Source organism: Punctularia strigosozonata (assembly GCF_000264995.1).
Source record: "Punctularia strigosozonata HHB-11173 SS5 unplaced genomic scaffold PUNSTscaffold_9, whole genome shotgun sequence".
NCBI classification, from domain to species: Eukaryota; Fungi; Basidiomycota; class Agaricomycetes; order Corticiales; family Punctulariaceae; genus Punctularia; species Punctularia strigosozonata.
Window position 1 is genome coordinate 1,284,421 of NW_006767441.1, and position 25,239 is coordinate 1,309,659.

General features: G+C 55.0%; 12 protein-coding genes across 12 annotated transcripts; 6 read left to right on the forward strand and 6 right to left on the reverse strand.

Moving 5' to 3' along the window:
• Window positions 1–19: 19 nt before the first annotated feature.
• Window positions 20–1,312, forward strand: PUNSTDRAFT_45801 (uncharacterized protein; the record flags this gene model as incomplete). Its single annotated transcript, XM_007385619.1, has 7 exons — window positions 20–262; window positions 310–423; window positions 472–558; window positions 618–743; window positions 797–967; window positions 1,019–1,125; window positions 1,186–1,312. The coding sequence occupies 7 exons, from the start codon at window positions 20–22 to the stop codon at window positions 1,310–1,312; spliced, it is 975 nt and encodes a 324-aa protein (XP_007385681.1).
• Window positions 1,313–3,540: 2,228 nt separating this feature from the next.
• On the forward strand, window positions 3,541–5,581 carry PUNSTDRAFT_89660 (uncharacterized protein). Its single transcript, XM_007385620.1, has 7 exons — window positions 3,541–3,734; window positions 3,800–3,933; window positions 3,992–4,301; window positions 4,362–4,576; window positions 4,637–4,713; window positions 4,781–5,427; window positions 5,494–5,581. The coding sequence occupies exons 1-6, from the start codon at window positions 3,558–3,560 to the stop codon at window positions 5,125–5,127; spliced, it is 1,260 nt and encodes a 419-aa protein (XP_007385682.1). The 5' UTR covers window positions 3,541–3,557; the 3' UTR covers window positions 5,128–5,427; window positions 5,494–5,581.
• A 171-nt stretch (window positions 5,582–5,752) lies between these two features.
• PUNSTDRAFT_121514 (uncharacterized protein) lies at window positions 5,753–6,471 on the forward strand. The gene is made up of 3 exons (XM_007385621.1): window positions 5,753–5,822; window positions 5,878–6,009; window positions 6,110–6,471. The coding sequence occupies exons 2-3, from the start codon at window positions 5,918–5,920 to the stop codon at window positions 6,276–6,278; spliced, it is 261 nt and encodes an 86-aa protein (XP_007385683.1). The 5' UTR covers window positions 5,753–5,822; window positions 5,878–5,917; the 3' UTR covers window positions 6,279–6,471.
• Window positions 6,472–7,025: 554 nt separating this feature from the next.
• Window positions 7,026–8,587, forward strand: PUNSTDRAFT_70551 (uncharacterized protein; the record flags this gene model as incomplete). The annotated part of the gene is made up of 7 exons (XM_007385622.1): window positions 7,026–7,101; window positions 7,158–7,319; window positions 7,382–7,649; window positions 7,708–8,151; window positions 8,209–8,307; window positions 8,367–8,446; window positions 8,505–8,587. 7 exons carry the CDS (start codon window positions 7,026–7,028, stop codon window positions 8,585–8,587), a joined length of 1,212 nt encoding a protein of 403 aa, XP_007385684.1.
• A 279-nt stretch (window positions 8,588–8,866) lies between these two features.
• Window positions 8,867–9,789, reverse strand: PUNSTDRAFT_114838 (uncharacterized protein; the record flags this gene model as incomplete). The annotated part of the gene is made up of 4 exons (XM_007385623.1): window positions 8,867–9,076; window positions 9,139–9,292; window positions 9,349–9,410; window positions 9,475–9,789. 4 exons carry the CDS (start codon window positions 9,787–9,789, stop codon window positions 8,867–8,869), a joined length of 741 nt encoding a protein of 246 aa, XP_007385685.1.
• A 490-nt stretch (window positions 9,790–10,279) lies between these two features.
• Window positions 10,280–11,062, reverse strand: PUNSTDRAFT_28176 (HIT-like protein; the record flags this gene model as incomplete). Its single annotated transcript, XM_007385624.1, has 4 exons — window positions 10,280–10,417; window positions 10,486–10,639; window positions 10,697–10,758; window positions 10,811–11,062. Coding segments are annotated over 4 exons (606 nt in total), but the record flags the coding sequence as incomplete, so codon positions are not given.
• Window positions 11,063–11,486: 424 nt separating this feature from the next.
• On the forward strand, window positions 11,487–12,932 carry PUNSTDRAFT_136078 (Aldo/keto reductase; the record flags this gene model as incomplete). Its single annotated transcript, XM_007385625.1, has 9 exons — window positions 11,487–11,513; window positions 11,562–11,708; window positions 11,763–11,806; window positions 11,873–12,052; window positions 12,111–12,147; window positions 12,209–12,363; window positions 12,428–12,581; window positions 12,649–12,813; window positions 12,876–12,932. 9 exons carry the CDS (start codon window positions 11,487–11,489, stop codon window positions 12,930–12,932), a joined length of 966 nt encoding a protein of 321 aa, XP_007385687.1.
• A 147-nt stretch (window positions 12,933–13,079) lies between these two features.
• Window positions 13,080–14,094, reverse strand: PUNSTDRAFT_70601 (OTU-domain-containing protein; the record flags this gene model as incomplete). The annotated part of the gene is made up of 4 exons (XM_007385626.1): window positions 13,080–13,145; window positions 13,197–13,634; window positions 13,686–13,832; window positions 13,888–14,094. The coding sequence occupies 4 exons, from the start codon at window positions 14,092–14,094 to the stop codon at window positions 13,080–13,082; spliced, it is 858 nt and encodes a 285-aa protein (XP_007385688.1).
• A 275-nt stretch (window positions 14,095–14,369) lies between these two features.
• PUNSTDRAFT_89675 (Adaptor protein complex beta subunit) lies at window positions 14,370–17,092 on the reverse strand. The gene is made up of 10 exons (XM_007385627.1): window positions 17,012–17,092; window positions 16,843–16,951; window positions 16,722–16,784; window positions 16,594–16,670; window positions 16,182–16,546; window positions 15,912–16,126; window positions 15,644–15,857; window positions 15,234–15,591; window positions 14,877–15,182; window positions 14,370–14,821 (listed from the first exon to the last, which is right to left on the reverse strand). Exons 1-10 carry the CDS (start codon window positions 17,063–17,065, stop codon window positions 14,411–14,413), a joined length of 2,172 nt encoding a protein of 723 aa, XP_007385689.1. The 5' UTR covers window positions 17,066–17,092; the 3' UTR covers window positions 14,370–14,410.
• Window positions 17,093–17,286: 194 nt separating this feature from the next.
• Window positions 17,287–19,960, forward strand: PUNSTDRAFT_53725 (O-methyltransferase family 3 protein). Its single transcript, XM_007385628.1, has 10 exons — window positions 17,287–17,566; window positions 17,616–17,715; window positions 17,768–17,796; window positions 17,853–18,006; window positions 18,059–18,320; window positions 18,372–18,667; window positions 18,724–19,234; window positions 19,307–19,388; window positions 19,455–19,646; window positions 19,697–19,960. The coding sequence occupies exons 7-10, from the start codon at window positions 19,020–19,022 to the stop codon at window positions 19,877–19,879; spliced, it is 672 nt and encodes a 223-aa protein (XP_007385690.1). The 5' UTR covers window positions 17,287–17,566; window positions 17,616–17,715; window positions 17,768–17,796; window positions 17,853–18,006; window positions 18,059–18,320; window positions 18,372–18,667; window positions 18,724–19,019; the 3' UTR covers window positions 19,880–19,960.
• Window positions 19,961–20,289: 329 nt separating this feature from the next.
• Window positions 20,290–21,692, reverse strand: PUNSTDRAFT_114845 (uncharacterized protein; the record flags this gene model as incomplete). Its single annotated transcript, XM_007385629.1, has 2 exons — window positions 20,290–20,791; window positions 20,848–21,692. The coding sequence occupies 2 exons, from the start codon at window positions 21,690–21,692 to the stop codon at window positions 20,290–20,292; spliced, it is 1,347 nt and encodes a 448-aa protein (XP_007385691.1).
• A 714-nt stretch (window positions 21,693–22,406) lies between these two features.
• Window positions 22,407–24,275, reverse strand: PUNSTDRAFT_53731 (uncharacterized protein). The gene is made up of 3 exons (XM_007385630.1): window positions 23,385–24,275; window positions 23,185–23,331; window positions 22,407–23,124 (listed from the first exon to the last, which is right to left on the reverse strand). Exons 1-3 carry the CDS (start codon window positions 23,749–23,751, stop codon window positions 22,514–22,516), a joined length of 1,125 nt encoding a protein of 374 aa, XP_007385692.1. The 5' UTR covers window positions 23,752–24,275; the 3' UTR covers window positions 22,407–22,513.
• Window positions 24,276–25,239: the final 964 nt, after the last annotated feature.

The following is a 25,239-nucleotide window of genomic DNA, read 5'->3' on the forward strand; positions in this document are numbered from 1 at the left end:
GGATGCTGAAGACAGTCCCATGCCGTGGCCTCCGCCACAAAAGAGGAAGCGAACGGATGGATGTGATAGTGGCGAAGATCCCGGCGATGGATCATCCAGGGATGCGGAGGAGAATGATGAAGATGTGCTACCCTCGACGTCCATAGTTCCGACAACAACGACCCACGCCGCCAACAAGAATGTGCAGCAGCTGTTCCGTCAGCTTTCGCGGGCGTACAAATTGACACCTGCGCAGAGCGATATGATACTCTCATGCTCTAAGGTGATCATTTCTACCGCTTAATTTGCATCTTTCTCATACATGAATAGATGAGCAGCCAGGAACGTGATGGTTATATCCTCGCGATGGTTATGAGCCTCCAAAATAAGGTTGACGACATAACCACAAATCAGCCTCAGTTTGTTGTGGCAGCCGATACTGATGTATGTCAATCACTTCCGAGAATCACGTCGCTGACTTGTGGCTTGCAGAAAAACATCGAAAAGTATGCGCTTGCAGTTTTCACGTCGGCCAAAGTGCTTAGCTTCAAAGGTGCTATCCCCGCAAAGCACCTTGAGGTAATGTGCATGATCAGCTGTATTTGCACCATAGTGATCCTCATGATGTCTCTCACCAGGATATCGTCAAGCGGCAGCGGTTTGGGCTACCTCCAAACATTGAGAAGAACGCTGCGGCGTGGGCGAAGGTTTACGACCGTATCTTACATCACTTCACTCAACTCCGATCGAAGATCAAGAAGCTTGTACGTGTCTTGCAATCATTGCAGACAGTCACTGACATTCTTGTTACGGGCAGATCGTGCACAGTCTCATGCACATGGCCTTGGTACAGGAAGATGGCAAGAGTGTGGAGAAACTCGTATTGCGACCAAAGGATGACCGACAAACACTGTACGACGTCACGTCTGCCATTGTTGGTGACAATCTTGCCGTTACTGCCGCTTTTGCCAGTCGGGTTGCCGTCATGGTACGTGCTACTATTCATATCCGCTCCCTTCATCATCTGATCATCACCCAGCGTGCAATCCTTCTGCAAGGTGGCGATCGGAGGACTTACTGGGACCGTGTTGACGCGCGGTTGGAATGGCTGCGGAAAAATTCAGGCGAGGTGAAGCGACTGCAAAGGTGAGTTCGAGCGTGGACACTTTCAACGTATCAACGCTGATGTGGTCGATCATCTGTCAGGGCACTCAAGAGCATCGTCAAGGAGGACCAACAACAACATGGTAGTGCACCTGATGAGGAGATCAACGAAGTTCCCGATGATTTCCAGTGCGGGGTTGACGAGCAGCTTCCGGGTGATATGGCGTAGATGCAAAATGTACGGTGTATGCAGAATGTGATTCCAGATGCGATATATATAAATACAGCTGTTTGTTTCATGATAGTTTGGATCTCATCGGTATATCGGCATCGTGGGTGTGTCCCATATATGGGATGGGAGACAGGATGGCACACAATACATGGCGACTGGATCTTCGGCTGGCAGCAGGCTGAGAATTCATTGACATGCCAGTAGAAATGGGGCCACGCTGGGGTGATTGGACAGCTCTGAATTAACTCTCTCTTAAGAAGAATCCGGAACTGGATAATACAGAGGACTTCGAAATCAGGGGGTCACGTCTCGAATAACGGATTCAAATGCGGTATACATACAGTCGAACACCTTATAATGCATAGGGTGATAATGCATAAATCTGATAATGCATCGGTTTTGGCCTGTAACCACCATGGTTTGCAGGGAATTGCCGGCAAATTGCATAATTGCATAACGCATAGCCCAAATCGTACCTTTATGCATTATCAGATAGGCTGGGCATACCATATATGGCTATATATCTTCCATATATAGACAAGTACAGTGATCCACCGTTCCCTTGGACAGGAAAAATTGTACTGCGCATTGCTCCTCCCATGGGCTCTCGTTCTTCTTTAAATTAGCATCATTAGTTAGCTGTACATCCTGCCCATCTACACAAATATTTTTGGAGTAGTAGGTATCCTAAAAAAATTATGAGAGCCATAATACGGATGACCCCCTCACAGCCACTTTACCGTTCCTCTGGACAGCGGTTTTCCCACGCCGTTTGTGACTTTGCCGTATTGCCGGTGTGAGCGCGGGAAACCTTTCGGAGGTTAACCGACAGTCACATGGCTGCCTTAGCTGCTGCTCCGCCGAAGCATGCAGAAACCTGGAGCGATATTGGGCCCATTAATACATGTACCCTCATGAGCTCAGTTGCAGATAGTGCTTTCAGCACTGTAGAGTCTGAATATGTACACTGATTTGTGGTACAGTAGCTCACAAACACCTCAAAGCCCACATAAAGATTGAATAGCACAGCCACCATGGTGTTTCCGATTTTTCATTCGAGTAAAACACTACATATTGTCCATCGGGCTACACCGCCATTTTGGCTTCATGTGGCGGCCAGCTGTGAGCGACATCACAGAGACCCAGCGCCCCCGGATGGACAATGTTCATCCTCCAGCTGGTATACAGAGTCCATGGGCTGTAAGTCCTTTCACACAGAATTGCGCGGCGCGGAAACCGGCTGCCGGACAGTGTCAACTAATATCATACCTAGAATACCATACCATACCGTGATGATCGACGCAAGGATGCATTACACCAGTTCCGGATATTTAATTCCAAGATACAAAGTTAAAAATCCTTGAACTTCTATTCTCTGATGGGAAATATCACGGTTTTCTCCTCCAGTTACAAGGAAGGTGTTGCCACCACTTCCGGGTCGACGTCCGGGAGGTCCCTGAGCTGTATTGACCAAGCTCGTTTCCTTGTGCAACATCATTCAGGTTTACGCCATCGCCACCAGGCTTGTCATAATCGATTGGATTATCGAGCCATCCTTTCGCAATGGTGCCGATCCGACCTCTTGCGCACGCAAGTTAACATCGTGATTGATCAGCGATCATAAGACTTCAACTCACTGGGGGCCCAATGCGTTATGCGGACGATGCGAGCTTCGGCGTTTCTGTCGAACTCACCGTCATCAAGCGGTCGAGTTGTCTGTCATCGATGCGTCGTCTAGATCAGAGCCCAAGGTGGTGTGACGGTAGGTAGGTAGGTATATTTCCGGCGCGGTCCCAATAGCGGAACAACCGGATTGAGCATATATGTTTGTGCAGTGATGATTTCAGGAATCAAAGTGATGCGTCGCGCACGACGTCTTACCGGACTCTTCAGGACCTAACAGACACAGACAGTCTGTACCACCTGATTGTATATGTAAAGAGGATGCTTACAATGGCCCGGTTGTACATCTGTGCCGTGGTATGCGCGTGGTTCCTTCCGTTCCCCCAGATGCAACGACCGCCACGTTCAAATGTTGCTCGGTTCTGGATTGATTTAATGTCCCCACGCGATGAATTCATTCAACGTGGTATCCATATCCATTGAACCAACTGCATGAACAACCGTGACGCTTTCCACAGCCGATGGCCCATGAGAGCACGTTGGAGGCTGTGTAAATAAATAGATCTACCCGTTCTCCAGCGTTCTCCTGCCGAGTTTCACTACTGGCAGGCGCAGGGACATGCCTGGCTTCTTCACCGGCGACGAACTTGGAAACATAAAACATGTACGCTACGCTGCGAGCTTCAAAACCGGCGACCCCAGTGCTGTTCCGGTGACGCTCTATGACGGCCCCTCGGCTGGCTCGTCCGCCATTCAAGCCCTGGCCGTCGAAAAAACGTCAGACGACGTTAAGCTGGTGAGGATGACGATTCGGAACTTTGATGAACTGGTCAAGCATGAATACACCGTCTTGAAGAACAGATAGCAACTGCACATCAGGACGGGTCCACGTTCGTCTCTGCACTAGAAGGAGACATGCTCACGGCCCGTTCGCAATGGAAAGAAACACGGATAAGGAAAACGTCCCGCTTCGTCGGCTTAACGATCGCGAACAAGTACGCATCGTGCCGCATCGAGATTCTGTACTCCCTCCTACTCACACCGTCGTCACAGCGCAGTTTTCTCTTGCACTTCAAATGGCGCCCTCCGACGTACCGCCCTCGGCAGTGCTGACAATTCCCAAGATATAGGCGCCGCCACAGCATCCCTGCCGATGCGTCTTTGCGATTGGAAGCTAGATACGACAGGGCAAGCGTTTGCCTATGGCGGCGACGAAGTCGAGCTGTCCTTGTGGAACACCGAACGCGCTTTCTCGCAACCAACATCTTCAACCGTTACTCCACCACCGGAAAGCGAAAAACCCGCTAAAAAGCGACGAAGGGGCGACGAGCTATTCCCCGGAGAGGTATGGCGAGCGAAAAACGTACGTCCGTGTGTTTGTATTCTCTTTGCTTCAGGCGCTTTCTTACTCTCATGTTCTCAGGTTCCCAACGACTCGCTGAACCTCCGTGTTCCCGTTCACAACACCTCCTTCGACTTCATATCCTCCTCTGGTTCTTCAGCGCAGATCGTGTGCGGTACCGCGAACGGCAACATGCGCCGATATGATACCAGAGCGGCCCGTCGACCCGTTGCAGACTGGAAGGGGATCGCCAAGGTCGGCGGTATTCGCTTCTTATGCAATGGGGTAGAAGAGCAGTACGCATTCCATAGCCCTTGTCCCCGTATACACGGTCTGATCTGCCTTCCAATATCCAGCGAGGCGTTCGCGGCCGATCAAGGAAACCTGTTTTCCGTGGATCTCAGGAACGGACGCGTCAACTACGCCTACAAAGGTGTGCTCGTCCGCTCGTCACGGTGAGGCCGCAGCGATACCGACATCAGCTCCGTTTTCTCCTACAGGCATCGCCGGAGCGGTTGTATGCGCGGCACCGTGCCCAGGTTTCCTCGGTTCGGTGGCGCAGGACCGCCTCTTCAGGTTACACACCACGAAACCTCTGCCGAAGACCGCCGGGCATCGGCAGGAGGAGAAGGGTGAGGTCCTCGACAAGGTGTATATGAAAAGCTCGCCAACGGCGATCGTCTGGGATGGCGTGGTGGATGCTGAGCTGGAAGACGATGGCTCGGAGGGGGCTCGCCGCGATGAGGACGACGTCGACGGGGATGACGAGGATGTGTGGGACAAGATGCGGAATGTCGACGACAGCGACTCGGAGGCCGCCCGAGGGAAGAAAGCGAGGAAAACGTGATCTTGCTGTACCCTTGCGGTTGTAACTTTCAGGGGCGATGATTGCAACCACGACTTTATTGTGGAAACCTCCCCTTCGTTCTTTCTTGACCCCTCGAATGGACAAGCATCATCCAAGCCGTCGCCGCGCAGTGGTCTGGCCTTGTTTCAACGCCGCCTTCGTACACGCCATGTCCCTGACAATCAAGAATTACGATAGTATTGCCAGCCAGTCCAGTTTGCTATCACGAAGTAGGAGGTAACCGGAATGAGGAATAGCACGAGGTATTTGTAGTACGCGTCCCGTGCGAGGGCGTCCAGAACCTAAGGAGAGGTGCGTCAGTACGGACCTCCGTGGCTGGACTTAGCACCAGGATAGAAGAGACAGACCCCGATCCCCGTTAGCGGGAGAAACGCGCTGAGAAGCACGGCATAGCTCCCGACGATGAAGAAGAGGACGGACCCGGCGATGATGCTGTAGCCTCTGAGCCAGGGTCGTCGGGACATGGGAGAGAGGCAAACCCTAGCGTATGGTTGACGTGCCGAATGGCGAACTTCACGTGATGCACCCTCAACGCCTGGTTGCCGACCGCAACGCGCCCGCCCCAGATTTAGCGGCTTCGGAGCGAACATATACCTTGTTCGCAAACATTTGCCACGTCGTCGTCGTCGTTCAGACTCATCCTTTCACTTACCGTCTCTTCCATATACTCGTCGGTTGGTGGTAACATGACGCGTCGTAGCGGCGGACGCTCATGACTGCTCATGGCAGGCTCTAACCAACTTCCCTTCGATCGCGATCGCTACGCACAATGACGGACGGACGGACCTCCAGCTTGCCTGAGATTCCTAAGCCGAACGTGGATCCCAACATTTCCCTAGACTTCATCGCCGAGAACACTGAGTGGGTAGACGTGCACGCCGGCCTCTCTACCCTATCCAGCTAACCTCACATATCTCCTCGCGTCCATCCCACGCTACCGGCTCTTCCGCGATCCGTACAGTATCCCGGAGGTCAAGCACCGCATCGACAGTGTCCAGAGGCTGGCGGCTGAGAATGACAAACTCACCGCGGAGCTGAAGGCGATGGACGAGCGGCTGCGAGCGATAGAACGGCGGACGCAGGAGCTGGAAAATCAGAAGCGCGGCGCGAACACTGGCACACGCGCCTGACGCGTGCGATGGAGAGTTCGGTGTCCTTCCTCCCTTCCGACCACTGCATTCATAATACTTCTCGGTCTGGCGAGCGTGGTGCGCTCGTCGGTGTACAGTAATCAGCGACGGAGATTTAGAGCAGCACCTCCAGACGTCGCGACCTGCATATGTTGTTGTTTTTGTGATTCATCTATCCATCCGTACGCATCAGCATGGATCTAGAGCAATGCGGCCTTCGGCGGGATGCCTATGACCGGCGATCGCCATAAGTAGGCCGGACATGAGCTCAGGCTTATCAGGCCCGATCCGCCGAACTCGCGATTGATCTTCGTGGAGAGCCAGGGCATCGTTTACGCTTTCCACCACCCCGGGGACCCCAGACCTCGCGCCCCATCTCCGAATCCCGTATATAACCCACCCCATGACGCGTTTGCACATATCGTGTTCCCTCTTGCCCTCCATCACCTGTAAAAATCGTCCACTGAGGTCCGCTCTGCATCTCTTCAACGTATCGACTGGATCTAACGTATTTTCGATCGCTCACGCCCAGCTAGCACCCATGGCGAGCAGCAACCCCGGCAGCAGGAGACAGTCCGCCTTCGAGCGTCGCCCGTCCGGGAAGGCCATCGACCGACGCCTCTCGAATCCGAGCAGGTCAGCATAGCTGCGCTGACCGGTCTACATGGAGATCCGTGCACTAAAGTTCGCAAATACAGGCGCTCGTCTATAGATCCGTCGAGGCTGGTCCCCATGGACAAATTCCAAATGTCTACCATCCACCATCAAGCCTCCACGGACGACTTCAACGTGGTCTTCATCGGCGCCGGCAATATCATGTTCGGTATGTGGGCGCTGTTTGTCTCTTGTGTGAGTGCTGACGGAGGTGTGGCCTTTCAGGCTCTGCGGAGGGTCCCTGGAACCACTCCTTCCGATTCGAACACAAGCTCGGCCCTCGCCTGAAGGTGATCGCGCTCATCGATCCCGCCATCGAGCGCGCACACGCCGTCCTCAAGAAGAAATGCGAGTCTTTCGTCGTGTCTGCCTACCAGGACACCCGAGGTAAGCCGCGACACCACTCGCCCAAACGAGCCATCGACGACGAACGCGCCGTGCTTGCCCAGTCTACAAGTCGCTCGATGAGTTCGTCGCCGCCACGGCCAACTCGCGCTCGCCTCGCGACCGCCCGAGCGCGTTCCTGATCGGCTCGCCGCCCATGTTCCGCGGTACCACCAAACCCGGACGCGACATCGAGGCCCAAATTTTGAAACACTTCCCCGGCGTACCTATGTTCGTGGAGAAGCCCATCGCCACGGGACCCAAAGAAGAGCTCGAGGAATCGTTCAAGGTGGCCAAGATGATCGCGGATAGCGGCGCTATTGTCTCTGTCGGGTATGAGTAGTTAGTGAAACGTCGCCCTCCGTCGCATATTCAATGGCGGTACTTCTAGGTACATGTTGCGCTATCTCAAGGCCACTCAGGCCATGAAGCGCATCATCGAGGACAACAAGCTCACGGTCATGGCAACGATCGCGCGCTACGCGTGCGCGTACGAGGCAATCGCCAAGCCGGACTGGTGGGACAAGTCCAAGTCGGCCGGGCCGATCATCGAGCAAGGGACGCACTTCTGCGACCTTTCGCGTTACTTTGGCGGAGAGGTCGACATCGAGAGCGTTACCGCGCACTCGCTCGAGTTCTACGAGCGCGCCGGCACGCTGTCGAAGATGAGCGTGGACGAGAGCAAGATTCCGGAGGACAACCGCATCCCGCGCGTCACGGCGGCGACGTGGAAGTACGAGTCGGGCGCTGTCGGAAGCTTCACGCACGTCGTTGGCCTCCAGGGAACGAACTATAGTTGCGAGCTGGAGGTCTTCTGCGATGGCTACCAGCTGAAGTGAGGGATATTCAAGTATCCCCGTTAATAAATACTTAACGCCTTTGTGCCCTTCAGGCTTGTGGACCCTTACGTCAACCCCGTCCTGCACATTCGTAGGCCGGGTAGTGACCTCGAAGAGACTCACACATTCCCGGATGACGATCCCTTCTTCTCGTGCGTTTTCCGTGAGGATATGCTGATAAGATCGAATACTGATCGATTGATATGTACAGTGAGGTCTCCAACTGGATTGACGTGATTGAGGATATTGAGGAGGACCCCGAGATCGGTCACATCTTGAGCACGTACGAAGGTACATACAAACTACCTCCAACTAATGTGGTTATGATGCTAATTACCAATTGAAACAGACGCCTGCAAGTCCTACGAGCTCACCTGGGCTATTCGGGAAGCTAGCGAGCGCAGTCGCAAGCCTAGAGAGGTGGCTGCTTGAGGCGTTCTCAACGCCGGCTCCGACAGTTAATTTCGATCCATGCTAGGTGTAGGTTTCTGGAACATACTGAGGAGATTTCGATTATACTAAACATGGCAGTACGATTGTCGATGTATGACAGCTAAGAAACAGAATTGCTGTAGGATGATGGTCGAAAAAGGAGAATGGGTCATGATGCAACACGTTCGAAGTCTACGATCCTGCCGCAAGTAAAGTAATATTGAGCCACTATAACGGGAGGATAGACGAACTACTATGGGCTCGAGGATCGTGGCTGGTTCACTCGCGCGGCTTGCTGGAACTCCCTATCCTGTCACGAATCTCCGAATAGCGCTTCCTTCGCGTCCGCTTCTTCTCTGTCTCCTCCGCGAACTCCTGCTTCAGGTGCTCGATGAGCTTCGGCATGGTCGTAAACTCCGCCCGGCACCGGAAGCACGTCAAATCTTCGTTCAGGAGATCCTGATAATCCGACTGCAGCAGCCTGGCTTTCTGAAGGGCTAGCGTATCAGGACGCCGTTCGACGCGTCACTGGAAGCATGAGTACAACGTACGGATTCAAAGTAGCTGGGCACGCCGTCGAACCAAGAGAGCACTTCCTCCAGAGGTAAGAAGTACCCAATCTTCGGATGGAACGAGTTGTAGTGTTTCTTTGTCTTCATCCCCTTTTCGCACAAATCTGCGGAGAGGACGTGGAGATGAAGATGTCTACAGTGTATCGGTCAGGTTGAGCCGGTCACGCCCAGGAGATGGAGTCGACTGACAGCATAGACGAGATCGGATGGAATCCAATCCAAATCGGCCATGTGCAACCGTACCTGTCAAGCTTCGTGGAGGTATTGTAACGTAAGTATCGTATAGCACACCAGGAAGTGAGATATCACACTAACCATCTCCTGCTCTATCGCAGCCTTCAAAGGTTGCACGTCCCTCTTCAGTGCCAGTAGAACCGCTTTGGCGCATTCTCTGTCGGCGGAGAGGAGCGAGCGCAGGTTGTCCAGGTGCGCGGTCCTGAGACCGGTAGGCCGAGACTCCCTGGGCAAAATACGAGGTAGAACCAGGAAATGGAAGATGGACTTGGGATAACGGTCGAACACGGTCAGGGTGGTTTCCGTATGAGAGAAGCGGATGGAGTTTCGCAAGCTCTCCGGGTCCGGGCGCTTTGCGTAATCGCGCAAAATCGTCAGCCTGCGTTCAGGATCCATGTGGAACGGAGTAAAATGGTGGAGGCAGTTAGGCTCCGTACCTGATATTATATAGCAAGACGATATCTTACGTACTAGGGGTATATTGCAAAGTCGTTGCCTTGAGGAGCAGATGCACGGGATAAAGAACACCAAAGGTCGGGATTGTGCTTGGGAGAATCATCGCTTGTCCGGCGACCGCCGCGCAAAGAAGCTTGACATAATGTGTCATTAATCGAAGGCCGCCACGCTAACGTACAAAGAGAGACCAGGATCCCGTTTCCTCTTTGCATGCTGTTCCGTATAAGATACCGCAAAGGAGTCTTTGCGGGACGTTTGCAAGCACTTTACCCGAGAGTGGTCTTTACGTCAAGCCGCCCTTTGGGGTCTCGCAAACACTTTTTTGGCGCTTTGTGTCTTCAGGATTCTCAATAGCTTCGCCTTCACGTTGTTCAGCGGGGCGCTTGTTGCTTATCTTTGTCTTGGACTCCCTGGCTTCTCTGGCCTGAACACGCTTTCTTCGTTTTTCCCATTCTTCCTTCAGATGTTCCTTGAGTTTGGGCATCTGCTTGAATTCTTGCTCACACCGGAAGCAGGACAGATCCTCTTTCAGCAGACTCTCGTATCGGGTAGGGTCGAGCGCGGACATCTGGCGCAGCACGTTACGGGGCAGACAGTCGATATGAGGCCAGTAATTCGATGAGTAGCTTTACGCACTGTCGCAAAACTCGAATCGTCACTATCAAACCAGGAGAGGACTTCATCCAGGTGAAGGAAGAAGCCGCGCGTGGGATGGAAAGAATTGTAATGCCTTTTGTTCTTCATCGCAGAAGAGACCAGATCCGCTGAGAGAACATGAAGGTGTAGGTGCCTATGTCATGTATCACGTCAATGGTGCGAGACTCGCGAGGGGTCATGATGGACGGACTCCATGGAGGGAACGGTGTGAAAGCCCGTCCATATTTCCCACTTGAAGCCATAGCGATTGACCTGAGGGCAGCGTCCCAAATGAGAAGATTCGTGGTCCTGCCTGTGTACGAACCATCTCTTCCTCAATGGTGGCGCGAACCCGTTGCGCCTCCTCTGCTAAACCGAATACCACCGCTTTCGCTTGATCCTTGCCACGCTTGCACAGTGTTCTAAGACTAGAGATATCCTTGGCCGTGAGCGCAGGTTCTGAGGTCAGAACGCGCGGCAGGATCAAAAAATGGAACATCGACTTGGGATAGGCGTCAAAGATGGTCAGCGTTGTGGGCGTATGTTGCAAGAGCACCGAAGCAGGCAATGAACTAGGATCCGCCTTCATAGCATACTGCCTCAACGCCAGCAAGTTCGGAGGCATGTCCAAGGTATCCGTGTCCCCACTCCTTCGTGTGTGTGGCAGCAACTAACAGCCGGCACTGGTGGTGGCAGGGAACAAGGGGTGTCGCGTGGCGTCACAGGACCCAAAGTCACGATTCAGCGGCCCGCTCACCCTCCATTACCCCCGGGGAGGGAGCCGTTGCCCATGTATACTTAGTTCACTGCTCGCACGCATGAACACAGGACGTAGTGTGCATGAATAGATCATCAGGTTCAACGACCACATGCTCCCCATAAGATCATCGTTATCTGCGACGTCTACAATCACTAGACTCGGCGCAACCTCACGCCTTACCCTTCCACCGACATCGTTCAACAGGTACCACATTCACCGGTTCTTCAGCACCCCGCACAAGATGGCACCTCGGGTACCCTTGATATTTGTGAGTCTTGTGTTTTGATCATCGCTTTGTGTCTGACGATAACTACAGGGCACTATGACCATCGGCGAAGCAGGGAAGAACGGGGTTCGCAATGCCGATAAGAAAGAATGCCAGGAAATCCTGGATGTATTCTTCAACCATGGTCACAGCGAGCTGGACACCGCGAGGATGTATGCCGAGGGGACGACCGAAGCAGTGAGTACGCTCAGTGGACAACCTCGTCATGTTCCTGATCACGATATCGCGCAGTACCTAGCCTCGCTTGATTTGAAAGACGCGACTGTTGACACCAAGTGAGTATCAGGGGGCCGAAAAGCTGTTCTTAGGTACGGCGACTGGTACCGACGCTACTCCTTCAGAGTTTACCCCGTGAAGCCGGGAGACCACGCCCCGTCTGCACTTCGCAAGACATTCGAAACCTCTCTGAACACCTTGAATCGTCAGAAAGTTCGCGTATTCTATCTGCACGCCCCAGACCGCAGCATGCCATTCGAAGAGACCCTGGGCGAAGCCGACAAGCTGTACAAAGAGGGGAAGTTGTGGGTGTAACAGATCGCGGGATTGCTCTTCACTGTGCTCATCCAATTCGTCTTGCAGCGAGATCCTAGGGTTGAGCAACTACGCCTCCTGGGAGGTACATGGCATTCAATTCCTGGTCACTGTCAATGCGCTCTTCTCATCGCGCTATGTTTCAGGTCGCCGAGATCGTGGGGATCTGCAGAACCAAGGGCTACGTGCAACCCAAAATCTATCAGGCGATGTACAACGCCATCACTCGCGCAATCGAGCCCGAGCTCGTTCCTTGCTGCAGGAAATACGGCATCCGAATCGTGGTCTATAATCCTCTCGCGTGCGTGCAGTATTTCCTTTGGGAGTGTCTCTTCATCTTCCGAACCTGAATGGGCGCAATGCAGAGGCGGGTTCTTTGCAGGGAAAGTTCCGTCCGTCTCTGCGGAGGCACCGAAAGGTGGCCGCTTCGATCCGAGCTCCAAGATGGGCGAGATGTACCGAGCACGATACCTTCGGGACGGATACTTCCAAGCTCTTGAGCTACTGAAAGGTGTCGCTGTGAGTACACGACCCCCTGATACATAGGTCATCGCCTCGGCATCTTGACATGCTTCTCCCCGAACAGGAGAAGCATTCTCTCCGCTTGACCGAGATCGCTCTGCGGTGGTGCCAACACCATTCTGCTCTGACGGAAACCGACGGGATCATCCTTGGTGCGTCTTCAGCTGCGCAGCTAGAGCACAACTGCGAAGATAGCGAGAAAGGCCCTCTGCCCGAGGAGATCATTCAGGTAACGAACGCACCCTTCGGGGCGTAAAGTTGCATTTGAATAACAAACTCGCCCTTCATTAGGCACTCGATGAAGCCTGGAAGATCGTCCTGCCCTCTGCGCCTACGTACTGGAGATAAACTCTTCGTATAGCATGGGGAAAACTACAATATGTTTGTGATGTGTGTATGTACAATATGTATCTGGGCTCCCTGTGAGATATATAGCGTGTGTTTGATTATCGCTTCATGATATGCTGTGGGACAGCGATGTGAGGATGCCGTCACTTATGTGTTCAATGCCGTAGCGATCTTGGAGAACACACTGCTCTTCGGACGTAATGAGTTGTAGTGCTATATGCCAAGCCATTAGCGAGAGTGCAACAGAACGCGGTAATGCCGCACCTCTCCCAATCCATACATGCGTCGATGGTAACTGATCCAAAGCGCCTTGATGTTCTTGTCCCTCCAATCCACAGTTGCGCCCGTCGGCGTATGGACCACGACCCTCGGTGTTCCAGATTGCACGACGAATATAGGAACATTGTAGGCACGACTCAACGCTAGGATCTCCGGCTCGCCGCCCCATTGGCCGGTATTCCGTATCCGTTCGCAGTACGCTGCGAATGCCTTGGGAGACATGAGACCAGTATCAACGGCGCCGTCGCCGTCTTCGCCGAACTCCGAAGGCAAGAACGGGAGGAAATCATCAACGTGGTCTTGAATGTAATTTGCGGCGGCGTGCCGGACGTTCGCATAGGAGACTTGTGATGAGGGTATGAGTCCATGTAGGCCCAGTTGGTCCGCGATGGCAGAGAACAAGCAATGCCCGTCGGGGTTTATCTGCGAAACCGTAACTAGGGGGTGCGGTCGTCGAACAGAATATTGACACACCTCATGCATAGTGAAACCCATTTCATCGCAGATGGCATTGACGACCTTCTCCTCTTCCGCTGCTTCTCGCTCGAACTGCGCTGTGCGCGTCGGGTCGTCAGGGTTATTCTGAGCCGCCTCCTCCGCCAAAGCTGCGGCTTTCCTTTCCTTATCATGAGTACGTTCATGAGATGGAATCCAAATGGCTGAACATCGCTTGTACCTGTCGCGCTTTGTAACGAGACTTGCTGTCATTAGCTGGCTTCGCCACCGGTCCATTTTCTGCCGCTTGGACGACGTTCATCTTGTTCAGAATGGTTGCGGCTTCCGTTTGAGTTGTGGAATCCTTGGAGTCGAGTTCAGCCATGAGCTGATCCATAAGATCCTCGTTGTCTTCTTGATCGCCAGGCGAGGGGTTTGGAGGCGACATGGTATTCGACGATCTCCCGGACACGGGGGATAGCGCCTTCTTCAGCCGTTGTCGCTTGGATCCGTTAGCCATGATTGAGCTGAGGTATGAGAGGTCACAGATGCAGGTAGCGGGTGCTTCGCAGTTATATGGCGATCTCGAGCCATCTCAAGCACCGCTCTGCCAAGAAGATCCCGCCCGTGACGTCAGGAGATAGCCGTCGCATCTCCTCGCTCAAGCTCAGACTAGACTCTGCAGCCAGCCACTATGACGGAAGCGAATAGTCCGTTTGAGGAGGTAAAGCCTACATATGTATCCATACACTGAATAACGCAAGCTAGAACAGTAAATCGTCATCGTTCGTCTTGGAGTGCCCCGACTTTGGCTGATCAACGTCCCCAAACGCGCCGTCCAGGTCCGCGTAAGGATCAAGTGCGAGCGCGGCCCTTTGACCATGCGTGCCTTGGCCCTCGTCCTCGTCATCTTCCTGATCACCATCCCCGTTCTCCTGACCTTCCTCGTCGCCCAGGTCATTCTCCTGTGTCGTCGGTGTCGGTGGCGCTGGCTTATCGGCCAGGGAACGCGGGTTTCCAGTGGAGGACGCGCGCTCCACCGGTCCAGGTCCCGCAACCTTGATTGACATGGGAGGCAAGCTGGGTTGCGATAGGGGAACGAGCACAGCACGAGAATGAGCGTTCAGCGCCGGGCTGTCCACCAATGCCTTCCCCATCGTATTGCGAATGAATGTCTAGGACGCCGAAGGCGAGGTCAGCGGACGTTTCACGCATGCAAATAAGCTTCACCTCGGGGTTCTTGTGGTATATGCTACCCAGCGTCCCTGTATGCAGCAGCAGTTGGTCAAGCGCACCCCGATCCATGCGGTCCGCGTCGGTAGTTATGGCCGGTTTCTCCGCTAGGACAACGTCTCTGGCGACGGCGGCATCAATAGCCAGCAACCGCCAGTACATGTATCCGCGGTCCCGCAGATCGGGGTTGTCGACCTCTTCGGTGCAGACCTTGAGAATCTCGGTCGCGAGTTTCTGCGCTTGTTGGGATTGAGGTTTGTAAACAAACAGTTTGACCGCTGCCGTGAGCAATGCCAACTGAACCTGGGGAACTAGTCAGCAACGTGTTTTACGTTTTGTTCAGCGATAAGAAACCTCCGTAGACTCCTCGTTGAAGTTGAACCTCAAGTCGTCCAGTAGCTCTTCCGCATTATCGATTCTGTTCGCGTATTGGCCGATCACCCATATCATCGATGCCTTGGACTCTGGCTCGTCCAATGCGTCCAGGTTCTCGCATAGCGTAGGGATGATGCCTTCGTACCGCCCAGGATACCGCCTGAAGATATCTTTGATGACAATGACGGCCTCCTGTACGACATACGTGACTTTGGTGGAGATGAGCTGGAGGAGAGCTTGTATGCAGGAGTTCGCTGCCGCTTCGACTTTGATGGCAAGACGGCCGATGGAGCGGACCGCTTTGCGTACGAAGTCCACGTCGACTTCCGAGGCATATCTGCAAAGTAGATATGAACGAGAAACTGAAGAAACGGTAAGGCACGACTTACTCTTGTAATTCCGCGAGCACTTCCTTTGCATTATCCTCCCTGGCGAGCCGGTACATGATCTCAAGCTTCGCCATCTTGACATAGACAGGGTCGTTGTACTTGCAGAAGAAAACCTTAACGTCGTTCCTCAGCACTGTTGGTCTACGCTGAATGATCAGGAGAATGTTGCGTAGTGCTACGTATTGGATCTCCGGCCCGGAGGATAGCATAGTGACTGTTCCCAAGGATGTTTCAGTATGATCACGCGGAACGTTCGGCATATGCGCACCTAAAGGCGGGCCCATCTTCTTGCATATATGCTCGATGAGCTTGCGATCCTCCATGTAGTTCATCAAATAAAGCAGGACTTTGATGGCGGTCAAGACAACGGCCGTGTTCGCATGCTGCAACTGGATTATAATCCGGTCGGACATGGCCTCAGCATCCGCGTGCCGCTCAGGGACAAATCTTAGTATGGAGTCCAGGATGTATACCTGTCCCCACCTAGAAAAACAAGCGGTTAACATAGCCCTACCCAACATTACGCCCTGAAGCTCACTCTGAACTTTCGCCCAAGGCTGCTAGGAGTTTGTTGGCGATGGAAAGGTTCAGCTTGAAGATGACCCCGTCATATCTGTCCCCGATCTCAGTCAGGGCGGCAACGGCGTTCGAGACCACGGTAGCGTTGCTGTCCAGCAATAGGTCGCGCAACATCTCCACAAACCCGCCCTTCTCCGCACGTCGAGGATCCGCAGTATACAGCTTAGCAACACATATTGCAGCGGTCTTCCTGACGTATGGGTCCCTGTCTTTCAGACAGTGTCGTAGCTGTTCAGCAAGAGATTCCGTTACGACAGGTATGGGAATGTATGACATTGTTCGGATGGCTAAGGCGCGAACGAGAGGGTTTCGGTCGTTGCAGTCCTATATGACATTAGACAAGGCGTCTCCATTAACGAAGCCCATCGCACCTGCTGGAAGTTGGGTATAACCATATGTATTTGTTCATGCTTCGTTCGCCCATAGCTGACCAAGAACAGATACACCACTGCGGTGAACATCAGCATCCAAGTCCTGTCATATTGTGCACGCTACGCACTCTTCTTGATTTCGATGGATGGGGTACCCAAACATTGCACGACGTCGGGGAAGAGCGGCGACACTGCAGCAACGATCGTCAATCCGCGGGCCAGCCGCTACGGCGTACGATAGGTACCGACTGTCGTTGCCCATTGTGATATTCGCAATGATCTTCTTGAGCGCCGTCTTCCGCTTCACGAACTTTTTGTCCTTGCCATCCGCTGCGACTTGCAGTTCCGTGCGGAACTCCTACGTTGCGGATGATGAATGCCGAGATTCGGGGCCTCTGCGCACATGGTTTGGACGGACCTGGATCTTGCCTCTCGTGAAGAACTTAGCATCTTGTCCTGCATTGCCGCTCATTCTTCTGTCCGTCGAAACGCGGAGGTGGGCGTGGATACGCAATGGCTGCAGTAGCTTCGGCTGGCAGCTCGATGATCAGAGTGCACGAGAAGTCACATGGTGCAACGCTCTTCTTGCGGTTTCCCCTGAGCGTCCGAATTTATTTGCATACAAAGTGCTTGCTCCATAGTCAATGCCTAATCAACGTTTTGTCAAGTTCGAGAACGTCGTCTGCTTGCCAAGAGCGTCTCTCTCTGCCGAAGCTCAATCGTCAGTGGACTCCGTACTCAAGCATCTCAAGGGACATTCTCGCCGACTGCAGACGGCACTTTCCGCTCATGGCGACGAACTGAGGCTGCTGGAGCGACTGTACTACAAGGGCAAGAACCAGCACAGGTCCGCCATATTTTGGCAACGCGCCGTCGAGATGCGAAGGTTTGGTCGCAGGCTCGCGGACATGATGCTGGCAGAGATGGTCGAGGCTTTCCGAGGCTCCTTCTGGGGGAACGCGTTACTAGAAAAGTACGTTTGCAAAGTCGAAGGTATAATTCCCATGCTCAGAGGGTGATAGTCCCAAGGTCATGAAAGGAGCGTGGACGCATGTACCGATTGCTGGTTTCGCTTCTCGTGTACATGAACGGCTGTCGGCTGCTTGTCAATTGCTGGAAGAGGTATGCACCACACATGCTCGTGGTTATCCAATTAATTGATTACTGCTCAAAGACACGCCTGCGTCTCTCGTCGGCATACAGGTAAGAATTACTGCTGGATCCTTATCATAATCCGCTGACGGATACCGGAAGTTCAGCTGTTTCACGTCAGCGATGAAGACCGCATACTTCCTGCAGCTGGTTCTCACTCTCACAGCCATTGCCGCCCGGTTGAACGCCCTGCTACTCGAGATTCACCCGATGTTCGAAGAATGTATCGAGACAATACACACATTGATCCATGTGCTAGATGTGAGGTCCACCTCGGGATGACATACATTCCCGGTAACTGACTCAGTTTCAGCCGTCCACTCTTCCCAGGATTACTGCTACCACAAGCCAGCCGAAACTGGACGCTTCATCGACACCTCCTTTCGTGGACACCCCGGGGGGTGATGATGACGTGGAAGACCTGGACAGTGCAGTCACCACGAATCCACAACGCAACCCCTCGGGTTCTCTAGTTGGGGGACTCGCTCCTCGCGAACATGTGACTCGTCATTTTACGAATCTTGACCGCCCAGGTTACAGGCCCGGCGACACACCCAGCTCTTCGTCACGGTTTGGTATGCAGCGTCTGCTCCTGAATCACGCAGACGCTAACCCATCTCTGCTAGGTTCAGATTCCACCACGGCGCAGATGCCAGCTCCGACTCGAGACGTTTCAGGTCGCCCAAAATCATCCACTTCCAGGACTGCCGCCGTCGCTCCTGTGAAGTCTTCTATTGTCGTGGCCAAAAGGAAAACACAAACACAAGCCGACTCGCCGCTCCCAAAGCCGGCAATGAAGAAAGTCAAAAAGGTCAAAGCGGACGAGATAGACGACATCTTCTCGGGCATTTGATGACTATAAGTAGCCTCGCCCTGGCCGCCGACACTAAGTACACCCAAGCGTTCTGGGTCTTAGCCCAAGGTCCGGGGTTGATGTCAGAAAACTCGATTGTGGACCGACTGAAACGAGATCAGCAGACTCGGTATCACCGAGCAGGTATATACGGCGAGCGTAGTTGTTTTAACTACCTACTCTTGTCGACTTTTCGGACCCGTACGCTCATGCGAAGTGTCGGACGAGTGTCAGATGGTCGATATTATGAATAGACGTGATGATCGAAGGCACAAGGTCAGGGGAACGCATGCACGCTTATCAGATCAGAACGTCAACAATTACACTCGGCATCCTCATGATCATATATAGGGCGTGCAGAACGCCTCGCATCGGCATCCGAACACATACCAAGTTATCTCTACCCCGAAACCTACGGACAATGTCGACCTTCACCAAGGACGCCTTCGTCAAGAGCGACCAGTACCACAACTCGTTCCTCATCCCGAAGGACGAGATCTTGGAGGCTGCAGTCGAGAACAGCGCCGCGAACGGCCTTCCAGACATAGCCGTCTCCGCTGCGCAAGGAAAATTCCTCTCGCTCCTCGCCAAGTCCATCGGAGCCAAGCGCATCCTCGAAGTCGGCACTCTGGGCGGGTACGTCCCCCTCCCCCCTCGACGCTGTCTAACATCCTCGACGCGACCATGCTAAACATAGTTTCGCTATAGTTACTCTACCATCTGGCTCTCCCGCGCACTCCCCGCGGACGGGAAGCTTATCACCTGCGAACTCTCCCCGAAGCACGCGGAGGTCAATATTCATAATCCTTTCGCCTTGACGACCTCGCAGCCCCCTTGTTGACAATTACACGGACAGGTCGCCCGTGCCAACATCGCCAACGCAGGTTTCGCCGACAAGGCCGAGGTGCTCGTCGGCCCCGCCGCCGACACCCTCAAGGGCCTGAACCCCCCGGAGCCGTTCGACCTCGCCTTCATCGACGCCGACAAGCCCTCGAACGTCATCTACTTCAAAGAAGCGGAGCGCCTCGTCAAGTCGGGCGGAGTGATCGTAAGTCGTCGTTGGGCCGCCCTCGCACTCTCGCGACGCTCACGCGCCAGATTGTCGACAACGTCGTGCGTCAAGGTAAAGTGGCCGACACGACGGTCGAGCCCGACGCCAACTCGAAGGGGGTCCGCGCGCTCCTCGAGTATCTCAAGACCAACACCGAGGTGGATGCGACCACCATCGCAACCGTCGGAGAGAAGGGTTTCGACGGCTTCCTGTACGCTGTCCGCAAGTAGATGCACCGTACAACGATACAGCGTACCGCATCCATGTGTAGCGTTTATTTGCAGAGCGTCCCCGGAATGTAGATGTCTACCATCAGACGAGCTCGACAAGCTAAAGAAAATCAGTGTGTTGCACTCTGCGGCACCGGATGGGATTAGCGGTGTCAACCTGTGCATTGCATGTGACGACCAAAAAAGCACTACCATACAGCAGCGCGTAATGTAAGCGAGACCACCAGCACTAGGCGAGGGAGTTATGAACGCAATTCAAAAGTCCATGTCAAAAGAGTCCACCGAGAGCAAGTAAAGAAAACGGTTATTTTATCCTTTATACTACGAAAGCGCCGCGATCACGTTTGGTGTCGCTAATTAACTGCAGCAGCTGACGCGAGTCCGTGATGAGGATGGTTGAGTGGGGTCGCTTAGAGCGCGAAGAACGACGCGGCGATGGCGACGACACCGACGAGGGCGCCCGACACTGAGAGGGCACCGGCACCGCTGGTCGACGACGCAGCGGGGGCTGAGGTAGCAGCCGAGCTGGACGCGGGGGCGGAGGTCGCGGACGAGGCAGCGGACGAGCTCGAGGACGAGGCGGCGGCGTTGAGGGCGGCGGTGATGTCCTGGGGGATCATGAGCGGGGCGCTGCCGGCGTTGCCGAGGTTGACGGTGCCGTCCGCGTTCATGACGTCGGGGTTGGCGGCGAGGACGTTGCGGGTGAACATGATGTTCTCGGCCATCGCGGACTGGGCCCAGGACGGCATGCTCGACATGTCCATGGACGAACCCCAGGCGGCGGCCATCGGGCTGCCCTGGGTCATCTGGCTGGAGTACGAGGCCATCGCGGCCATGTCGGAGCTGTTGGCAGCCATGCTCGCCATCATGCCGGCGGCGGAGACCTGGAAGTTGTCGGCGGTCGGGGGGTTACTAGAAAGGTATATGAGTGACCGGTCTGGACGAACTTGCAGACGGTGCAGACGTACATGATACCGAACATGCCCTTCTCGCAGTGACCGGGGGTGCCGCAGTAGAAGAAGGTCGGGTTGGTGTCGTTGACGACCTGGGTGAAGACGAACGACTTGTTCTGCTCGCCGGACGCGAACGGCGCGTTCGAGGTCTTGTTGCAGAGCTCGAGCTGCGACGACTTGGTGACCGTGTGGTTGTTGGCGCCCCACATGAACATGACGGTGTCGCCGACGGAGGCGTTCACCGCGAAGGGGACGTAGCGGAGGACACCCTGGGAGGGCGCGACGATGACGGTGTGCGTGGCGCCGGTGCCGTAGCTGCCGGAGCTCGCGGTCGCGGTGCCCGGGGTGTAGGTCGCCTGGGGGGAGCCGAAGGAGGCGATGCACTGCTGGACACAGCTGTCGTACGACGAGCCACCCCAGTTGCTCGAGCCGGAGCCGTAGGTCGCGGTCGAGTAAGCCGCGGAGGTGGACGAGGTGTAGGCGGCGGTAGAGGTGTCCAACATGGTCGAGGTCGAGTCGATCATGGTCGAGGAGGTCGAGTAGCTCTCGACCGAGGAGGTCGAGTCGTAGCCGTAGCTCTCGACCGAGGAACTCGAGTAGCTCTCAACCGAGGAGCTCGAGTAGCTCTCGACCGAGGAGCTCGAGTCGTAGCCGTAGCTGTCGCTCGAACCGTACGAGCTGCCGGATGAACCGTAGCTGCTGTCAGACGAGCCGTAGCTGTCAGATGAGCCGTAGCTGTCAGACGAGCCGTAGGAGCTGCCGCTCGAGGAGCCGTAGGAGCTCGAAGAGTCGTAGGTGGGGGCAGCGGCGACGAAGCCGGCGGTGGCCAAGATGGCGACAACGGATGCGATTTGAACCATCGTAAGAGTTGGAGGAAGAATTAACCGTTAAGGTGGTGAATGTCGTCGGACGGTAGATGCGCTAGGCAAAGACTGGCTTGACCTCCCTGGAGGATAAAAAGTGCTTCTCTATCAAAGAGGGTGATCTGCGAGAGGGGTGAGCAAACGCTACGTCGGGCGCTGGATGGGCGCTGTGCTTACCTCGAGTAACAATGAACGTATTAGACGAGACTCGGCTCGACTAAGATAGAGGAACGAAACGAAGAGGAGAGGGAAGATGGGGTGAAGACACCGTGAGGGGCGAATGATGGCGCACGCTGTCTTTATAGCGTCCTCTGCTGATGCTGATGGCTCCGATCTGCTGGGACACTGCTTCGTTGCCCTCGTTACTACGCTCCCAACTTAGGACGACGCCCCGTTCCGTCTGATCATTGGCTCTGCCCCGCTTCCTTCTCCCTCGCCAGCCCAGCAACCAACGCGACCTTTTGATCCAGCGCACACAGCTCGAAACAGATTCAGCCAGCTTTCTCCCCGAAATCAGTAGCCTAGTAGCGTCAACGCGGCGGGATTGCCGTGCGCCATACCGGCCATTCTCCCATCACCGACGAACCCGGTCATCAGCCGCTTTTTTTCTCATCGGCTTCGATCCCATCTCGACGACGAGCTTCTACCTCGAAATCCTCCTCGACCGCCATTGGCCTATTAACACCAACTAACTACAAGGGCATACCCTTCGTTGCGGACAACCAGCTTCATATGCTGGACGACCAATGCTTCCGTCGTAAAAAAAAACCCGTGCAGACGTGTGTTGTATTGTGCTGTGTCAGATAACCGGACATAAATTACACCCTTCTGGGCCTCATACCCGGACCAGATGGCAAGCCAACCCTCGGCCTCGCTGCAGGCACCGACCGCCCCGAGGCTGCACTCGCACCCCCGACGTCGTCCATTCCGCTTCGTCCTGAGCGCACGGAGACCATATCATCGTCATCGCGGGTAGCCAGAGGCGACCCAGCATTGCGCGCAGCCGCCTGCCGTTTCGCGTCCCTCATAGCCTTCAGACGATTCGAGGCCTTCGACCCCGCTCCGCCCGTCTCCTCGGCGTACGCGTCGCTGGATCGAGAGGGTGCCGGAGAGTACTCCCGCGGGCGTGAGGGCGCGGCGTCGTACCCTCGCGCGGTGCTGCGAGCACGCGGCGCCGGCCTGCTCGAGCTCCCAGCCGCTGCGTCGTAAATATCTCGGAACCCCCGCCCGCGAGGCGGTTCGGGGGTCTCTTCCGCTGCTGCTGCGTACCGCCGCTCCCGCTCGACCGGCTCGCGCCGTGACCGTCGGCCGGGGAAGCGTTCGCTCTCGTCAAATAGCCACTCAGGCAGATCTGACGGATCGCGGGCTTTCTCGAGGTGATAGGCCTTCATAGCTTTAGTGAGGCGGCTCTCTTGCCCGGGAGGCGTTTCTGAGAGAAGGCGGTGGGATCAGCACATGTTCGAAGGGATCGGAGGGATGGATCGCGTACCTTCTCCGGCTGCGTAAGCAATGTTGGCCGCCCATGCTTTACTGACGTTCACGGTCAGAGACCCGGCGGCGGAAGAGAAGTAACTCCAGAACGAGGACGTCGCGCCCGTTTCGGTGTGCTCTGCGTCATCATCCTGCACGCGCGAATCTAGAACCGAAGATTAGCATTTGACCCCGCCATCCTATGCGGCGGATACGGACCTGGATCGTCATCCTCGTATTGTCGCCGCGACCGGTTCTGCCGGCGTTCCGCGAGTGGCTGGCGCCGCCTAGCAGAGCTCGCTTTCGGCGCATAGTCTTCCTCGTCCATGCTCGTCCGCGGGGTCGAGTTGCTCGACCGCATACGATCCAGGAACGAAGAGCCGGCCGACGACCCAGAGCCCGCGGAGGAGCTGGAGTCAAGGCTCGGTCGGTAGGACCTGTCTCCGCTCCTCGGTCGGCCGTCATAGTCGGAGGATCGGCCCAGGCGAGGAGAAGTGGGGAGGGGTGGAGGTCGGCTCCGCTCGCGTGTTGCAGAGGACGAAGATGGAAGGCTCGCGAGCGAACGCTGCGGCCGAACGGAGCGCATCGACGAGGGCGGCGGTGGGGGCGGGGCGTTCGCATAACGATCCCTCTCATATCCTCCCCGTTCGCTTCGCGCCTGAGATCGCTCTGAGGAGCGAGCGCGTACAGACCGAGGCAAGCCGGCTCCGCTGCGTGGTCCACTGGGTAGCATGTTCTTGTCGTCGTCGTTTCAGATGTCGTTAAGAAGGTAGGATGTATACTCAGAAGCTCGAAGAGATAGTGAGACTAGTCCGCCTGCGACGTCGTGTGGGGTCCAGACCAGCTGGTGGAGGGGAAAGGGCGGAGGGGAGGACTTGCGGGGGCGGCGACGGCTCCGGACAAGCTGCGGTTGCCAGAGCTGCCGTCCATCGCGGGTGTTGATTGGCTCCAGGTTACGACCGTCCATGACACCCGGACTTTCACTGCGCACTAGCACCGAGATACTCGCTCTTTCTGTCTGTCTGACCGGAAGGAATGAACATACTTGATGCCTCGTCCAAGCGCCCTCGACATATAGGCGAGCCAAGTACGCGTATATCTACGACGTCGGGTAAGTAGTGGCACATCGAACTCAATTCCCCTCGGAACGGGATCCGGGTACGGTCGTGGTGGCGATGACCAGCCCACTCGTTTTGCATCAAACAGATCCACACGGAGAAAACGAGTCCTTGGCTGTGAACCCCTGCACACATTTTGTTATTTTTTCACTTACATGACATCCCATCCATCAGCCCTGTGATTGACTGATCCATGTCAAACCGTTTCGTGGCAAGGACTGCCGCTCTATGCACACTGCACGGAAGATACCCTCGAACTGCAGATCTTTCGGCGTTGCTGGCATGCCGTCATATAATCTATATGCTCAGATGTGTGCAGATGCATCCCGAAGCTCATTCATTTTGGCTTTCGCGACGGACGTGGCGTCCAGAAAGACCGGCACCTGCGAGTTCGGTGAAGCTATACGTCTGAGTACGGCCGCGGATCCTGTGTCGCATGTCCATACGGTGCAAGTTCGTACCTTGCAATCTGGGCCTGGACATTCAGGACCGGAGATAGGTTGCAATCGCCTTCCTGCTGCTACGATCACGGTCTCTGGAGGACATGGGAGACGTTTGCTGCTGCCAGCTGACGGCGATCAGGGCTGAAGGGTATGAATGCACGTTCTTCTGTTGTTCTTCCGGATCCTTGCTCACGGTTTCACGGTGCCGTTGTTGCGTCGTTTCTGCCGTGTTGTTCTGCGCCGATGATGAGCGCGCAGTCGGATGATGGGTCCACGGGCGCGAAGATGCACCAGCGTTTGTGATGTGTCTGGCATCGTTGTCTTGTGGATATCAAATACTGGCACATAGCTCTTTTCTGACCATGGTATTCCTAAGGAATTCGTTGATCATGACTGCCTCAGTGGCGTATCTGTACCACCTTGACAATGATAAGCAATTACACAACTGATGTTACAGCTTCCTTGCTTTTCTGGGTTCAATGCTGTATCAGACTGTCATATACTGCCCTTATT

Excerpts from the sequence above, each read along its gene's own strand:
- PUNSTDRAFT_89675 (XM_007385627.1), bottom strand. The coding sequence starts at position 17,065 with ATGAGCGGCAATGCAGGACAAGATGCTAAGTTCTTCACGAGAGGCAAG. Across the intron at positions 16,785-16,842 it reads TATCACAATGGGCAACGACA|TGTCGCCGCTCTTCCCCGAC; the intron begins GTCGGTACCTAT and ends TCGTTGCTGCAG. Across the intron at positions 15,592-15,643 it reads GTGCTCGCGGAATTACAAGA|ATATGCCTCGGAAGTCGACG; the intron begins GTAAGTCGTGCC and ends TCTACTTTGCAG.
- PUNSTDRAFT_53725 (XM_007385628.1), top strand. The coding sequence starts at position 19,020 with ATGTCGACCTTCACCAAGGACGCCTTCGTCAAGAGCGACCAGTACCAC. Across the intron at positions 19,235-19,306 it reads GAAGTCGGCACTCTGGGCGG|TTACTCTACCATCTGGCTCT; the intron begins GTACGTCCCCCT and ends GTTTCGCTATAG. Across the intron at positions 19,647-19,696 it reads TCAAGTCGGGCGGAGTGATC|ATTGTCGACAACGTCGTGCG; the intron begins GTAAGTCGTCGT and ends CTCACGCGCCAG.
- PUNSTDRAFT_89660 (XM_007385620.1), top strand. The coding sequence starts at position 3,558 with ATGCCTGGCTTCTTCACCGGCGACGAACTTGGAAACATAAAACATGTA. Across the intron at positions 3,735-3,799 it reads CGTCAGACGACGTTAAGCTG|ATAGCAACTGCACATCAGGA; the intron begins GTGAGGATGACG and ends CTTGAAGAACAG. Across the intron at positions 4,302-4,361 it reads AGGTATGGCGAGCGAAAAAC|GTTCCCAACGACTCGCTGAA; the intron begins GTACGTCCGTGT and ends TCATGTTCTCAG.
- PUNSTDRAFT_121514 (XM_007385621.1), top strand. The coding sequence starts at position 5,918 with ATGACGGACGGACGGACCTCCAGCTTGCCTGAGATTCCTAAGCCGAAC. Across the intron at positions 6,010-6,109 it reads TTCATCGCCGAGAACACTGA|TATCCCGGAGGTCAAGCACC; the intron begins GTGGGTAGACGT and ends CGATCCGTACAG.
- PUNSTDRAFT_53731 (XM_007385630.1), bottom strand. The coding sequence starts at position 23,751 with ATGCGCTCCGTTCGGCCGCAGCGTTCGCTCGCGAGCCTTCCATCTTCG. Across the intron at positions 23,332-23,384 it reads ATACGAGGATGACGATCCAG|ATTCGCGCGTGCAGGATGAT; the intron begins GTCCGTATCCGC and ends CTTCGGTTCTAG. Across the intron at positions 23,125-23,184 it reads TGCTTACGCAGCCGGAGAAG|AAACGCCTCCCGGGCAAGAG; the intron begins GTACGCGATCCA and ends GCCTTCTCTCAG.